The 16,426-nt window shown below is 45.3% G+C and overlaps 1 protein-coding gene across 6 annotated transcripts in view; it reads left to right on the top strand.

Moving 5' to 3' along the window:
• The first annotated feature begins 919 nt into the window (after nt 1-919).
• NTNG1 (netrin G1) overlaps nt 920-16,426 on the top strand; it is a 125,630-nt gene continuing 110,123 nt past the window's right edge. For 3 of the 6 annotated variants that reach the window (XM_026043861.1, XM_026043860.1, XM_026043859.1), the window contains exons 1-2: nt 928-946; nt 3,733-4,422. In XM_026043861.1, coding sequence (XP_025899646.1) covers nt 4,177-4,422 — 246 coding nt within the window. In that variant the 5' untranslated portion in view covers nt 928-946; nt 3,733-4,176. Of the gene's footprint in view, nt 947-3,732; nt 4,423-16,426 lie in introns of all 6 variants that reach the window. The other 3 variants (XM_026043862.1, XM_026043857.1, XM_026043858.1) reach the window with 3 other exon arrangements.

The raw sequence follows: 16,426 nt of genomic DNA, 5'->3' as shown, positions 1-16,426 counted from the left end.
CTATTTTACAAAGTCTAAACTACCTTTAAATAATTAATACCTGAGGTAGATGCAAAGGATCTTCTTCCCTAGACTCGATTAGCTCTGTTCGACTTGATTAGCTCTGCTCACCTGCCAAAACTGTTCCGGGGTGCAAACTTCGAATGCRTTTAGCAAGAAACCCTCTCGGGACCCCGAGCAGGAGCCGTCGCTGAGGGAGTTGGTGGCTCCGCGCGCTCCTCGCGCGCTGCCACTCGCCGGCGCGCGGGGCCGATGGTGACTTTGCCTCCCTCGCTCGTGTGCGGCGGCAGCGCGCGTTTCGTCCGGCGTTTGCTCTGCAAGAGAAATCGGCACTTGTTATTTCAGCGCGTCCCCTGCAGCCCGGCTGCTTCTCGGAAAGGGGCGGCAGGAAGGGCCGCCCTCGCGCAGTAAGTTTGGGCAGGGAGGAGGCTGCCGGGGCGCTCGCCGGGCGCGCCGCGGGATTTCCCTGCGCCCGGAGCCGCGCCGGGCTCGGGAGCGGCGCCGCTTCCGCGCGGGTGCCGCGGCGCCGGGGGCGCCCGCTCCGGCCGCGGGATTAGGAGCGTCCGCGGGGTCTGAGGGGCAGCGGCGGCCACCGGGAGGCAGAGGCGTGCGCCGAAAGCCGCCCTTGCAGCCGGCTGCAGCGCGGGGATGCCCGGTGCGCCCGGCTGGCTGAGCCGCCWGTGCGGCAGCCGCGGGGGCTGCGCGGCAGCCTGAGCGCCCGGCGCGCGGCGCGGGCAGGAGCGGAGCCCCGCGGGGCCCGGGCCGCAGCGTCCTGCGCTCGGCGCCGCTATCGCCCCTCGCCCGGGGTCCCCGGGAGCGGCGGCCGGGAAAGCGAATCCCGCTCCGGCAGCCGGCGGTCCCCTCGCCTGAGGGCAGGAAAGGTGTCGCGGACCCCACGGACCCCTTTGACACCCCAGGGGCGAGACAGAGGCCGGAGAGCTACGAGGTGCGGAGCACGGGGACCCCACGCAGTAGTTTTTCCAGATTTGTTTGATTCTTTTTACTTTGTAACGTCAAATGTACATGTGTTACCGGGGGAAAAATTCTGCTTTATTGCCCTGGGTATAGCTAGCAACATAGTGCTATGCTATATAAACGTTATTCTAAACATTTCTTTTCAAAATAATTCAAATATATATATTTGAATTTAGTAATAGGCCGCGGGACTGTAGAGCGCCTAACGAGTGACTCTGCAAGAATAAATAGAATCGAGACAAATTGTGCAGCTCCGCTGGGCAGACCCCCAGTGCTCAGCATATGATCCTTAATGTGCCTTGGTCAATATCTCCCTGTGTATCAATGGAAGCTCATTAAAAGAAGATATTGCAGAAAACGGAGCCATGCCGTGTTAGTTCTTGCCAAAGCTTGACATTTTTAATACATTAATAATATGTCTGTAATGTAATGGAAAACTATTAATCAGAACTGGTTATATGCCAGAAATTTAAGCTATAATTGGCTGCTTCTTGTCAGGAATGTCTGTCGTACGRTTCTACATCTGCTTAATGCTCAGATGTCTTGCACTCCTCTGCACTTTTTCCTTGTCAAGTGCACTAAATTCGATCAATGTTATAGTCTATAATTCTGTGTAACGACCATCATTATGACTCTGGCTTACTTTAATGAGAATTCGTTATATGGGAAGTATTTTAGCACAGTGAGTTAGGAGAGCGACTTGCCTCACATTTTTCTAGTCCCATCCAGCCCCATTTATTTGTAGATCAGAGCCCCAGCAGTTATAAAAGGTTATGGATAACTGAAGAATGACCAACCAATATCTAATTTTGTCTGAATGTAAAGGCTTGTGGTTAAGATTAACTAAACCTAGTAACATCATTTGTTGTCATTTCTACATGACATTCACCTATTGTTTATTCCAACTAGGACCTAGTTGAAACTTGTCTTCTCCAATACAGAGCATGCCTTGATTTGTCACAATAAATTTAAAACAATTTCCAGATTTTGAGTGAAGTGAGGGGATTCTTTTTTAACAGAGCACTTGCTTCTCTTTTGGATTATGACTACTCTATTTCCATTGTGTGGGGTTTTTTCCTTCCCAAATAAAACATTAGAAAGGACTAGAGAGGAAAAGTGTCATGTGTCTCTAGAAGAACACTGAAGATGGTCTCTGAATTCTGAGGTAATAAGTTAATATTGCCACTGAGAAAGGAAAAGAATGTAAGGTTGTTAATAAAGCTATGGTAGTACTCAATGCAATTCTTAAAATTTAGCTTTTGATATTTCAGCTTTTGCTTCAAATTCAGATTTGAAGCTTAAATTTATTTGAGCTAATTGAGTTCTATTACTGCATGAAAATTCAGATATTCTGTACGTATTCTGATAGAATATATCACAGTTGTATGGTAACATTTGATAAAATGAATATAATGGAAAATTGCATTTACGTCCATACGGCAATTATTGTAAATTACTTTGCTATGGAAACACAATTCAACCATCTGTTGGCATTTCGTAGTGTCTGTAGTTTAGTTGGGTTTAAGATGGTGCATTCTTTAAATATAGGGAGGCAGTTTGGGAAGGGCTTTGAGGAGAAGTTTTGCTCTCTCTTGAAAGCGCCTGTCACCAAAGCACCCTATTAGGGAGCTCACCCAGTTGCACAGACTTTCTTACAGATACACTACAGTATGTATATGCTATACATACTTTTTTTCCGCTTTTCTGCAGTATAGGAAGGAATTTAAAACTTGAGACAAACTGAGCTCCCGCCTGTGGTGCCTTGCTGCTGTTTCTGAGCATTTGTGGGGATTTTAGGAGAGAGGAGAAGGGCAGGAGCATGGGGGCCCAGGGACGAGCTCCCCCCTGCAGCCCTGGCTCCGCCTGTGCATGTCCAGTGAACTCACTCAGGCTCTGCACTTTCCCTCCCTGTGCCTGGATTTTTACCATTGCCTTTTAGCGTATATGGGTATTTTAAATCATCAGAAAAACATCCTATGATTTTATACCTACAGTAATATAATTGAGGGGTTATAAAGTGAAGGGATCTTGGTTGCTTTTTAATGAGAGGATAAAATAAACCTTGAGTACACGTGTAATAGCTGCCCCCCCCCATGCCTAGGAAGATGTGGCACCCCTGTTAAAAGAGGCAAGTGTCCTTACAGGCAGGTGCAAATGCATCAGCTCTTACCTTCCTCAGAATCAGACTAGCAAACAGGGAGCAAAGSTGTCCCAGGGCTCATCACTGCCTTCTCATCCTTCCCCCAAAAGCCCAAGGAAGGGCTACGGCCTGTGGGGGGCCCTGGGGTCCCTGCCAAATGACAGGGACCAATACTGCTCACTCTGTGACTTTAATGGCAGAGCCTTCCCCCGGGTCCCCTGTGAGGGTTTGTTTCCCTGCTGCCCCACTTGCCAGCTGAGGTGATGTGAGAAACATTTAAGCCCTGTGGTTTGCTCCCTGCTTTTGCCAGGATGGAATTACAATTTTGGGAACAGAACATGCAACTCACCTAGGACGCTACAAATCTGGATTTTTGCGCTTTTTTTTTTTTTTTTTTTTTTTTTAATGGAGTTAAGTTCTTCTTGCTGAAACACTTTTCATTGGGACTGAGTTTGGTGATTTGTTCATTCTAGCACAGCACCCATGCGAAAGGTTACCCACGCTATATCAATCCGCGTTATGTGGCATCAAACCTCCAAAACGTCAGCATGCCGTATATATTTTGTGATGCATTGATCTTTGAACGATAACTCTTACCCTTTTTGTGTTTCTAAAAGGGTGCTGGTGCCAGAAGAAAAGCATGATTGATGGGAAAAAGACACTGGCCGTCGGACACTCATCTCTTTGCTTCGGATGCTGATTTATCAGTGCGTCTGAGCGTCCCCCGTGAGCCGCCACCACGGAGGATCACTCAGGGTTATCTGAAGACCTGCAGCTTCTTGAGCTGTTATCTGCCCCTGGACACGTGGTACAAGAAGCCCTGCTAGATAAGTTGTAAGAGAAAGGACAAGCTGCACATTGCTGTGAAGGGCCGTTGTTTGGGGATTGTGGCTTCTACCAAAGTCTTCAACGTAGTAAAGCAAGCACCGTATTCTAATGCTTCGCGTTTGAGTTGGAACCCATTTTACAAAATAYATACGTGTACATACATGCGTAACCTATAGACTGCACGTACGCCAGTACTGAGTATACTTACAAAGGTGACACAAAAGGATTTAGAGATGTATTTATCAAGATTCCTGTCACTTCACGCCCTCTGGGTTACGGTGTCTTCGGTGATGCAGCATTATCCTTCCGTGTGGGGCCATTACGATGTGTGCAAGACTCAGATTTATACGGAGGAAGGGAAAGTTTGGGATTACATGGCCTGCCAGCCAGAAGCCAGAGATATGATCAAATACGTCAAAGTGACTCTGGATCCGCCAGACATAACGTGCGGGGATCCTCCGGAGACCTTCTGTGCAATGGTAAGGCGAAAGCTTCTCCCCGGCCATTACTGGCAGAGAGATTTTTGGGATAAGATGGCTGCAAAGTGGAAGTTCTTTTGATTCAGGTATAAATATCTAAGAAAGCAATCCACATTGCTTTGCAAATGTGAAAGAGCTCTGCTACGTGAAAGAGTAAGTGTTTAATAAGGCAGTGCAGTAAGCTGGGCAATGGGATGCTCTTCCCTTTGGASCTAGTCTGACTTCAATGTCTTTCTGGTCAAATTTTAATGCCTTAAGAGAAAGCAGCACAAAGCTCCTACTTAGCTAATCCTTAACTGGGCTGTGTTTGTTTGGATCCCAAGGATCACACAAGACTTCAGTGAGCTGGTTCTGGTCAGCTGGTAGGGCCCTGGTCCCCTATAATTTAGCATCACTTCCCAAGAGCAGAGTGTTGCTAGAAACTCAGGCTGCAAAAGCTTCCAGACTGGCACGGGTGGCCGGGCTGGTGGCAGATCATATTGCAAGAGGTCACTACGAGAGGCTTAACGCTGGCAAATGTATTTTTTTTCCTTGCAAAATATGGAAATTCTTTTTTTTTTTTTTTTTTTTTTGGCCACTGTATATTTATTTATGGAAAATCCTGAATGAAAATATAGTATTCCTTGATTAGGAAATATGGTTTGAGATGTAAAGTATGTATTTGTGTCTAAGATACTGCACTATTAAAGCATAAGAAATTTACTTCACCTTAGCTAGATAATTTAGGTTTGAAAAATTGATGAGTTCTGGCAAGTGAGGTCACTGTAACTGAATGCAGCCTGCAAGGTGGTGGTTTGCCTGTAGCAGAATCGTCGTCGCTGTGTGGCAGAGTCTTCCCAGGGAGGAAATCTGCTTCCCAACCATTCCCAACCACTCACGTTGTGTAAGGAGCTCAGGTGCAGCCACACGTGCCCTTGGGACACGGCTGCTTCCCACGTGCGTTATGGGGGGGAGCCACGCGAGGAACGGGAGGGCTCCGGGAATGAATTACTTTCCTGGAGAACCTCTGGCTGCACCACTTGCTCTCTGCCCACTAATCCATCTCTGCTGACACTGCTTTGACATCCGAAACCTCTGAACAGCTTCAAGCAGCCACTGCTTAAAAATAAATAAATGCAACATGCCTGGCATAATAGGGTCATTTTTTTCTCTTTATCTTAAAGGGTATTTTCTCTGTCAAAATTGCAAGAAATGTGCTTCAGCCCTGGACCAGTGACAGGGCGATGTCTAGTAACTCTTGTCATGCAGCCAATACAAGAAGTTGAATGAATTATTTTAGTGTAGACCACAGCCCAGCAAACTTGTTTCTGCTTTTTACTGCAGATAGACTAGGACAGCATGTCTTATTTTAAGTCATTTTCAAAGTTTCTAAGTGCACTGGCTATCAGGCTCCTCTCGTCTTAGAACAGATAGCAGATTTAATAAAAATACCTTTTTTATAGTATTAAAAATGTTGCTGAAATGTTACTGTAAATGTTTGACCTAGCAGGATCCTTGATGCTATGATGGATTATAAAAGTTTACTCAGGAATCATCTGAGGTGACAAATGCAACTTACTTGCACTTTAAACCCTGGCAATTGCAAAGGCCAACAGCAACCTGGCAGGAAAGACAGGAAAAGGGAAAGAGCAAGAGAGCACACAATGAAATGCAGTAATTAATGGGATGAATTTAGGAAGACCGACTCCTGCAGAGTCTGAGGAATGGCTCTATTTGCTTTGAGTATGGATCCATGTTGTRCAAATACAACATATGCATTGGTAATCGCTTGACTGACTTGAAACAGGAGGAAAAGTACAGAAATACTTGCAGCTCCTGAGGTATTGCAGCTCCTTGAGCTTTCAAGTACGTATATGCTAGAGCGCCCTGCAGGGCATTCTTATGCAGACTTTTTTTCTTTGACTTTCATGTCTTTGAAAAGGGAATTTTCAGYATGAAGAGGAACTCTATAGCCCCCCTCATTCCTAGCCCCGCTTCTTGTCCAGCTCTACTTTGTGTACACAGAGAAACTGCACAAGCAGATTTCATCAAAATGCAGCTTATACATATATTGGTAGGGCTGAGCCTTTGGCGTTTCCCAGTGAGATCTTTTACTTTTGCCTTCATTTTTAGTTTTGGAAAATGAGTTAAGGGAATAAATAGCACTGTCAGTACTTGCAGGAGGTGGATGGCAGAAAAGGATACATTCCTATCAGACATATTCTTGCTATTAAAAAAAGTCCTGAATTTGATATGGCAGAGACTCAAGGGTTGCTTTTTGGCACAGAGATGCACCAAGCACACTTAAAAAATAGTAGTTTGTTTTTATTATTATTATGAATATCGAATATTAATGTCCTAAGCTCGTGCATTAGTGTTCCGATTATTTTTCTGATCAGCTTAATGCTCAACTGCCTCTGGTTAATTCCTTGGAGGAAATCTGGCTCCTTTCAAGCACTCCAAGAAAAACCAACTGTACTAAAAGCAAGCCTGCTTCTACAGAAGCAAGAGCTGGACGCAGTTCCCTGTTTCAACCCTCTCTCAGCAAGCCTTAGTAATGCTCTGTTCACCCGTGCCACACACAGTGTGTGTGAAGAGTTTGCGTCAGTCCTCAGCCTGATGCAGATCACGTCACAACAAGTGCACRCAGACCCTCCTGAGAGATTAGAGGAAAATCTAAAGAAAAGAGTTCTGTGACATGGGACATGATAATAGTCTTCAGTAAAATACTGYCCTCCAGGAAAAGGGGAGAAGGATTCAGGATGCGCGGTGCTGCTGTCAGGACTCGCAGGGTTGTGGTGCATGGGGAGCAGGAGGTTACGGTAAAATTGGCCTCCTACATAGCTCAACATGCTCCCCGTGCAATTAAATGTTCTTACAATTCTATTTTGGAATTTCTTTTCATTTYCTTTTTGCTCTGTGAGCCTGTGTAGTTGAGAGACCCAAATAACAAGGTTCTGCACATGCAGATTTGTCACGAGATGCGAAGGCAGCCTCTGAACGCGGCGCGTGGCAGCTCCTCATTCACAGGCACCTGTGGGTGATCCCTGCAGGCCACCACTCACAGGGATTTGGGGAGCAGGAGGCAGGAACACTACCCCACAATTGCTTTTAAGCAATCTGGTTGCAGGATAACTTCCAAGTTAATAGTGACATTCCTTATTAACAGCTATTGAGGTTATTCAGAAACCTCAAGCCCCAGGAGACCTACAATTATGTGAGGCTCTCAGCTTGTATTTAAAACATCATCTCTATTTTCTTAGCCCTTCTAGTTGCAGAGAAAAGTTTGAAAATGAAAAGCTCAGACAGCAGAAGCTGCATAAATAGCACCCAGACTAGTCATTATTTGTTTAAAATTTGATCCTTTTTAAGTCACAGTTTCTGGGCCTTGGGAAGGGGTTTTGGTTGAAAGGAGAGAAGCAATAAAAAGCCTATAAACACATGAATTGCTCAGACTGGTTACGCTCCCCTTTCAGCCATGGTGGTGCCTGTACCTCTTGGGGAGGCCTAACAGCTGATGAAATCTTTTGCTTGTTTTTTTGTTTGTTTGTTTTGTTTACAAGATTTCATACAGCTTAATTCTTCATGATTGTGAGCAACTTTTACCCCACAAAAATATCTTACAGGTAACTTCAGATTTTTCTAGGTTTAAAAACTTGGTGGACTGTGCCCCTTTTGCGAGCCTGGCTGATTTGCCAAGACGTAGCCCTTTGCATTTGAGCCTTACTCGACATGAATATTTAAACTCCCTGCAAACTCGCAGCCAGGAGACTCCTAGTGGCTCTCGCTGCAATTTGCAAAGTGGAGCGGGATTGATGTGCTGTTTACAGCTGAAAGGGCCACACATAAGTATGGTTTTCTGCTCCTGTTTAGGCAAACCTAGCTATCATAACACAATCCAACATCCCCRGGGCGTGAAAATGATAAAATTATCGGCAATTATCTGCTGCCTGCAGCTGATTTTGCTGCTAGGTTGCACAGAAGCAGGGAGGCTGCAGGCAGAAGCCGTGTGCAGTTGTACGGTTTATAGAGCAGAAGTGCTGATGGCAGGAGAAATGTGAGCCCTCGAGTGCTACTCTGTATTTCATAGCCAATCAAAACTAAATTAAGAAACAAAGATTATTAAAAAGTCTTCTGTGCGTGTAATTCTGGCATAATATTATGAGGTGGACATTAAGTGTTTCCCTCTGAGACTTTCAGCATCATTAATATAGCATTCCTTTAATTACAAGTAGGCTTGTATTTCTCAAAAAAGTGAAAATACTCTGCAGGGTAGTTAGTGGTACCATTATTTTGTTTACTGAATTAAGTAAAAGGTATTCCTTGAAGCAACCTACAAATCACAATRTGGAATGTTTGAAACACCCAACACACGCCTGTGTGCTTGGGTGAGACACTGTAACATAGTGCTGACAGATCCTACTATAAGATACTGAAAAGGAAAAGCTTTTTCTTTTATTGGCTAAATACAGATGTGCAGTTCTTAATTTTAGTTCAATCTGTGCAGGCTCAAGTAGCATGAGTAGAATGGAAACATGGAGTTAAGATRAGCTTATTACTGCCTTGGTTAGGGGGGATTTTTACAGCTGCTCATTTAAAGACAATGTGCACACCTGGAAGTTCTTACAGCCATTATATAGCCCAGATTCATCTACTTGGTGTTCTTTCGAGGATATTTAATAAAAAAGAATCCCTTCATTGGTGTTGAAAGGGAACCGTACCTTTCAGCGATGAGGATTTGTATTCTGGCATTTCCTCTGAGGTCAGGGTTATTGCGGTTCATGTTTAGCCCTCCCACTACTCCTTCCCTGCCTGCTTCCTTCCACAGCCCCCATCAGCTAGGCCCAAAGAGGACATCCTACCTGTGCCTTTTGTAGTGGTATCTGTAGAGAAGGGTCACAGCCTCTTTGTCCCTCAGACATCTTAGCAAAGGAGTTTCTAAATTTTCTAAAAGAGAAAAAAAATATTATATATATATATATACACACACACACACACACACTTAATAGCAGCAGGGAAAAATGTCTTGCTAGAATCTAAATGTTAATATCTTTTCAGAAATCAAAACTAAACATTGCAGGAAAACTAGATTTGCATTTTATTCATTATCACACATGAAGATGGTGTGGTAAATCATCAATTCTGTCCAGTTACCTTTTTCCCCTCTCAGTTTCGTGTYGGAAACATGTTTTCAAGCCTTAAGCTAAGCAAAAGTGTGCCTGCAAAGTACTTAAGATGTTAAAAATATTTGTGAGGAAAACAAGGTTTCTGAACAAACTTCACAGGGTTTTGTTTATTTTCGGTTGCAAGGTTTTAAGGCGCATATCGCAACAAGGTAAAAGTGCAAAGATTCTTATCATTCTAACAAGGTGCATATTTTATAAATAGARCTTATAGAAACTGTTTAACTATTGCCTTTAACACCATCCTTATTCCATTTCATAATTCCCCTCCCTGTATTTTTCTATTTTCTCCTCCCTTCATTTCTCAAGTTAGCTGAGAATATTAGGCATTTGTAGTCAACAGAGTGCTCAATAAATGATTATCATAATAATACGCGGGCTAAGGCAGCTAGGAATTTTAATAGGGCATGTGAAATTTCACCAGAAAGAGCAATTATCTCAGCTCTTGACCACCTGGTAACACCTACGTGCCATACCATAGCTGAAGGAACCACAGCTGGGGCACGTAGCTGGTATTTGCTGGCCACTGACCATCATGGCAAGCCCAGTGTTCCCCCTGACCACCTTGCCAACTTGCTACAGCGAGTTTGTTCCTCAGCCACTTGCCACCTGCCCATGTGACGTTTCCAGCGGGTAATTCCCGGTGGTGGGACCAGGAAGCAGCCGGTGCCGCTCAGCCAGGGGCTGCAGCCCGGGGCAGCGGGGCGGGCGGCAGCAGCAGTGAGTGCTGCAGCTGGCACCGCGGTTTGGGTGCCCCGCGCTGCTCCCGCCAGCGGCTCCAGGCTGTGCGGCTCCGCACACGCTTCCTGCCGGTTGCTCCTTAGGGATTTGCCCTGTTTAATGTACCCTAAACACAGTGCAAGAAAGCAGCATCCCCATCACTACCTGGACTCTCTAAACCTYAGAACAGCGCAGAGCCCCTGGAAAGCAAAGGCGAGCTCCCGGGGCGCTGGTGCACGCTCAGCCGCGCGTCTCAGCGGCGGGCAAAGGCAGAGGAGAGCCGCACAAACCCGCTCTGCTGCCAAGAAAAGCGCCCTCGTTAGCATGCTCGCCCAGACTGCCTTAACACTTGAGTCGATTTCCCAATAATGTTCTTAACATTCACGTTTTCTTGTTATTTATGAAGCTGGTAGGCCAGGATGCAGCCCGGGTCCCCCTTGCAAACACGCAGGCACACAGCACTGTGCCAGAGCGTTCGAGGGAAAAATACACGTACAGCCTCGGATAATAAGAGCTATCCTGTTCCTTCTGCTTTCTCCCATAGAGCGACGATGGAGAAATACAAACAAGCAGCAGCAGTCCCTGTTGACAGAGTATGGAAATTATCCATCTCTTTATGCAAGGAAGAAAGCCCGTAATTTGTTTTGATTCACAGAGTTTAGAAAATGCCGAATTTGGAGGAGCTGCCACATTTTAGTATGAGCACCAACTGCCGCCTTTCTTTTTTTTTAAGTGATACTAATGCCAAAGCTGAGATTTCTGATATATAAAAAATAAGAAAATTAAAGCACTTATACTTCAAGCCATCTCAAGAGTAGCTGAAGACAGGTAGTGCAGATGCATTACATTAAGCTAAATGTTTCCTGCCTTTGCTCAGGACATGGAAATACTGGCTGGACCCTGGAAAGTTAAAAATAATCCTAGATGCTGTTCAGGTCGTGGACTGATGAGGCCAAAGCACCTTTGTACATTAAACCATTAATCTCACTAAATGGGAAGGTAATTCTCTACCTGATTTACCTGTAGCTGTGGAAGTTGGTATTGCCACRGGTCACTTGCAGCGACACAGCACTGATACAGAAATACAAACGTAGGAAGGGGCATGAAAATCCTTGGCATTGGGCAAGCCTGTTAATATGCASAAGTGCTTTCTCGTCGCCTTGACGCTTGCTAGACCTTATTTTCTGTCAAGTGGTTTTGTTTCTCATCCTCTTAATTCTTCAGGCAGATTGTTGGTAGAGTATTTAGAAACAAAAAAGGGAGGAAAAGAGAGAAAAGGGTGAAAATGAGCTATATTTATTACAAGCAAGAAATTGTACTATACTAGAGATATTTTAAGGCAAGCTTCAGTCCACAGAATTTTTATAGCCAAGTGCCTAAAGTAAAACCTTTAGAAGAGGACATCATTATGAGAGGAGCATTTTCTTACATGTACATACTGCAGCTTTCCAGCATCCTGGTGCATTTTAGCTTTTTATCTGCAGAACTGATAGGACCCATCATTTTAACTCATCAAWTTGATTGTTACCATCTACACCTGCTCATGAGGCTCTTTCCTCCAGTGAGAACCAGAAACAGAGCTGCTTGTGGGTGACATTTACAAATGACTGGGAAAAAAAATAGGAAGCGCAAACAACTGCAAAAGAGCTCTCGTCTTTTAAAAACCACCATGTGCACAGCTATAGGAAAAGCATGGGATGTAATCTTCTATCTGCTTAGACAATTCTTTCTACACGTTCTAGTTTCTCCATCTATTTTTATCCCAGCCTCGCAGACTCTAGTGCCTCGTGGCTTCCTTGACCATATGGATGCGCCAAGCAGTAGGAATACTGCAGGGATAGCCTGCAGGAGCATCCTAGCAAGGTGCCTCTCTTGCAAGACTGTGCACAAAACTTACAGAAATGTTAACTAATGGGCATGAGGGGTCTGCGAGGGGGGGCTTTTACCTAAGCCAGCTTTCTTGTTAGAAGCAGTTGCACCAAAGCTCCTTCATTTCCCATCTTTCCATTTATAAAAGATCTTTTCTTTCCTCATTCTATCAGTGCTTGGTTGTAGACTGCTGCACCCTTCTGAGCTTCCAAGCAAGGCAGAGCGTCTTTGGTGGCAGGACAGGGTTGGCTGGTGCCTCTGGCTCTTGGGTGCACTTGCAGGCATCTCCTGGGCAGGAATGCTCAGCACGTTTTAGACTCCCAACTGCAAAGTGCTTGCCATACATATCAGGGTTTGCATATTAAAATATATTACTTTACCTTTATGCATGTCATGGCTTGTTTGTAAATTATTTAACAGGACAATATGATCCATTACTGACTGATCTTCCCATATTTCCCTATAATTGCAACATCACCAATAGCASCACTCAGCACTAACTTAACTGCCATCATTTTTTAAACTCCTTGTTTTGTAGGTTTAAGAATAAGACTCAGAACAGGAGTACACAGTTTCTTTTCTTGCTAATTAAAAAAGAAAAGCACTGTGCAAAATATGCCCTTTCTAACACTAAGCAATGGATAAATGGTTGTTGTTCAAAAAATCTTAGGATTTCAAAGCCTTCACCCCTCTCTTTCTTTTTTTGGAAAACACAGACGCACATGTTTGTTTCTCCTCCTTCTGCTAGTTTTGGAACTGGATGCCCTTYCTTTGGCAAAGGGGAAATAGAAATTTCCGAGCTCCATGTGAGCTGCTTCCTGTGGTGCCAGCTGGGTGCTCAGACCGTCCGCACCGGYGGAACCGTCGCTGCTTCTGCTTTGCTGGAGCGCGGGAACACGCGGCAGAGCAAAGACAGAGGTTAAAGGCCCAGGGCTGGGTGGGCAGCGACGCTGTCCCCAGGAGACACCGGCCCCAGGTGTCCAGCGTTGCTGAAACAGAGGCTCTCAAAAACGATGGAGGTGGAAGGAAAGGCAGAGCGAGGGGGAAACACGGAGTGGACCTTAGGCAGATACCGATTCTGAAGTCCTAAGATGAAAGGCTTYAGCAGCAGGGTAGAGGCATGCTGAAACGCTGTTTGCTTTGTGAAAACTCCCTTGCAGTGCGGCTTTTCCGGGGCACGAGCTCCAAGGAAGTAAGTATATTGCAGGAGCGCAGAGAGAGCCGGCACAGCCTTTTATTGGGCAGCATTCGACTCTTCTGATCAATAACAATCTGACTGAGAGTTTGGAGTAAATGTCATTCTGGTGATTATATCTTGTCAAGTACCCAGGAGTGGTAATAGATGGGTTTGGAATTACAAGATTTTTGCATAAGATCAGGAAAAAATTAAAAATAAAAAACAAATCAGGCAACAGAAGGACAAGGCTGAGGTTGACCTCGGCCTCGGCGAGGTTTCAGTCCCCTCCTCAGGGTCAGCAGGGCTGCTCCAGCCAACTCTGCTGTCAGCAGCTGTGTCTCCTGACAGGCCAGTTCCCCCCGTTCCCCCGAGAGACTGGCGGGGGCTGCGTACCAGCAATTAATCCCTGTCACAGGGATGGACGGCATCTGTGATGACCTATTCAGCGTGTGTTTTATGGCGCTGCCTCACGCGAGCAGCTATAAACTACGGCCACATAAAGCCCCGTGGCAGCTGCTGTTTGCTGGCGGCCCCCAGCCCGCGTCCAAGGACTGAGGCCTCCCAAAMAGGAGTGGGGGCATCACAAGGGCAAAGCTGAGGAAGCTGTTGCTGTCCCTGGCTTTACTTCATGGCAGAATTTGGTTTGTTCATAATTAGGAACTGCCTAAGATTTAGGGGCAGAACACAGTTATTGTTACAGCGAAGCAATAATTAATTTGAAGCACCTTTGGAATACGGCTCTTTGGAATATGGCTCTTCACCAGTGATCCGATCCCTCACCTTCTACTGAGAACTGTGCGTCAATACCTGCCGTGCAGAAGGGCTAGTACCAAAGAGCAGGGCACCRGAGCTGCTCCCTTGAAGCTGCAGAAGCCGCCTGCAAGATAACACCCATCTTCACACACACAGAATCACACACAGGATGGCTGGGGTTGGAAGGGACCTCTGGAGAACATCTMGTCCAACCCCCTGCTCCAGCAGGGGCACCCAGAGCACGGGGCACAGAGTGGTATCCAGGTGGGTTTGGAAGATCCTCCAGAGAAGGCGACTCCACAACCTACTTGGGCTGCTTCACATGGAGATGGAAATGCATGTGTTTCAACTTACACTCATTGCCCCTTGTCCTATCTCTGGCCAACACCGAGAAACACCGAGAAGAGCTTGGCCCCTTCCTCTGCCGTAACCGGCTCTGCAAGGGACACGGGGATGTGCCCAGACGTGCCCCTGTGCTGCTGCCTCTCATGCATGGCGCCTCTCAGCACAGGGGCAGAGCCCTCCCAGGGCCCTGGACGTCCAAGGATTTGCCCACAAATATTCTAGGCTGCAGGAGAAAGCAGCTCTTCCCACGTAAGAAGCATTCAGAATCCAACAGTACCGTCCAAGGGACTTTGTTAAAAGACACTATCTTGCCCATAAATACATCAGAAAGCAAATTTATAATCGAGCCTACGCTGCTTCTGTATCCAATAACATTAATCGGTGCTTACACCACAACTGCATCTCTGCTTTCACCACCTACTTCAAAGGCCTCAACCGACCAGGTAGTTAGGGACAATGGTGAGTTTTTACTTTGGTTTTTTTGTTTGTTTTTTGTTTGTTTTTTGTTTGTTTTTCTTTTTTTTTTCCTTTTTTAAATATCATTTATAGTTTTCTGCCCTAATGTTTGTAATATCTTACACACAAAAATGATACAGAAAGTAAATGTGTAGCACAATATGGGAAAACTCTACAAACAACATACAGATATCTACAGTATCTCTGACTCTCCATCCTGCTCTGCGCCCAGCAAGACCTGCAACCACAGGAAAGAGCTGGTTTCCATTTTGCTCTATCTTTTTTCTCCCCCATAAAAGGCCATTTTTAGCTTTTCTCCTCTCACTTTGAGCTAGGATACAGTATTTAAAAAAAAAAAAAAAAAAAAAAAAGCACTTGTGTTGTTAATTGCATATATAAAGGCCACAAAACTAAAGCTGTTAAAAAAGAAAAAAAGAAAAAAAACCCACACTAATTTTAACCTGCAGTTGATTTATGAAATGATACTCACTTCCTTGAGTTTGTGAAAATAACATATACCACTAATAATCTCTTGGAACTGATTTAACGCCATATTCTTCTAGAGTGCTAGGAAGAAGCCAAGGACTTGTAACAATCCGTCATCTGCAGTGACATTTTTATTACTCTTTCAGAAATGCTGGGCTTTAATTGTCTCCCGGCTTCAAATCAACTGCTTAGTTTGCTTTAGAGGTAGGTTTTTTACCTCTGAAGCGATGATGGTCCTTGCTGTTGTAAACCTAAACTCTCTCCCTATTCCTGGCACCATAACTGCTCGCAGGCGCGGGATCAGAGAACCCATCTATGTCCATTTAATTTAAGAGAGTGAAAATGGTATATTGATCACGAGTCACATTTTTATGGAGTTCACACCAAATTCTCAGCTGACCTATATCCCAGGCAATCCCTTCTTGATTGAGTAGGATTGAAGAGAGTGGAAAATCCATCAAAAAATGAATCTTTTTGCACAGTTCGGAAGTTTGCAACAAGCTGCCCGCTAGAGAAGTGGCTTTGCTTTCTACTGTTAAAACGAAACCGTAAGCTCTTAATTTAACAGGCGCATTGCTAGCGCCAAGCATCTTCGCTCGCGTGCATCCAACTGATGAACTGAAGTGCAACCATAAATAGCCATGATGCCTTTGTCAGCTTGTGATAAAAGGGTTTCTTTTTCACAGCTCCTGAAAGGACATGGAGTAAAACATCTTTAATCTGGTTTTGGCTTTGTACATAGGCTTATCTGTTTTATGGGCTACTGMCTCGAGGCACAAGCTGTGGCCAGGGCGCTTCGCAGAGCGGGATGGTGAAGGAGCCCGCGGCCGCCGCTCACTGCTTGGTAGCCAGGGAGCTGTCTGGGAAGTGAACAGCTTCCCCGGCCCGGYTCTGCCTGTTCCCAACTCCCAGAGAATACCTGTCAAAAAGAGTGTTAACTTTCACAAATCCCCGGCTTTGGAATCTGATATAATGACAAAGAGCAGGGACTTGACAACGTGACTGTGACAGTGTGACTAGTCTGCGTGCTGAAGAT

This window comes from Nothoprocta perdicaria, unplaced genomic scaffold (assembly GCF_003342845.1).
Source record: "Nothoprocta perdicaria isolate Ctin4 unplaced genomic scaffold, notPer1 scaffold_34, whole genome shotgun sequence".
Lineage (NCBI taxonomy): Eukaryota > Metazoa > Chordata > Aves > Tinamiformes > Tinamidae > Nothoprocta > Nothoprocta perdicaria.
This window is presented reverse-complemented; position numbering and strand designations above follow the sequence as displayed.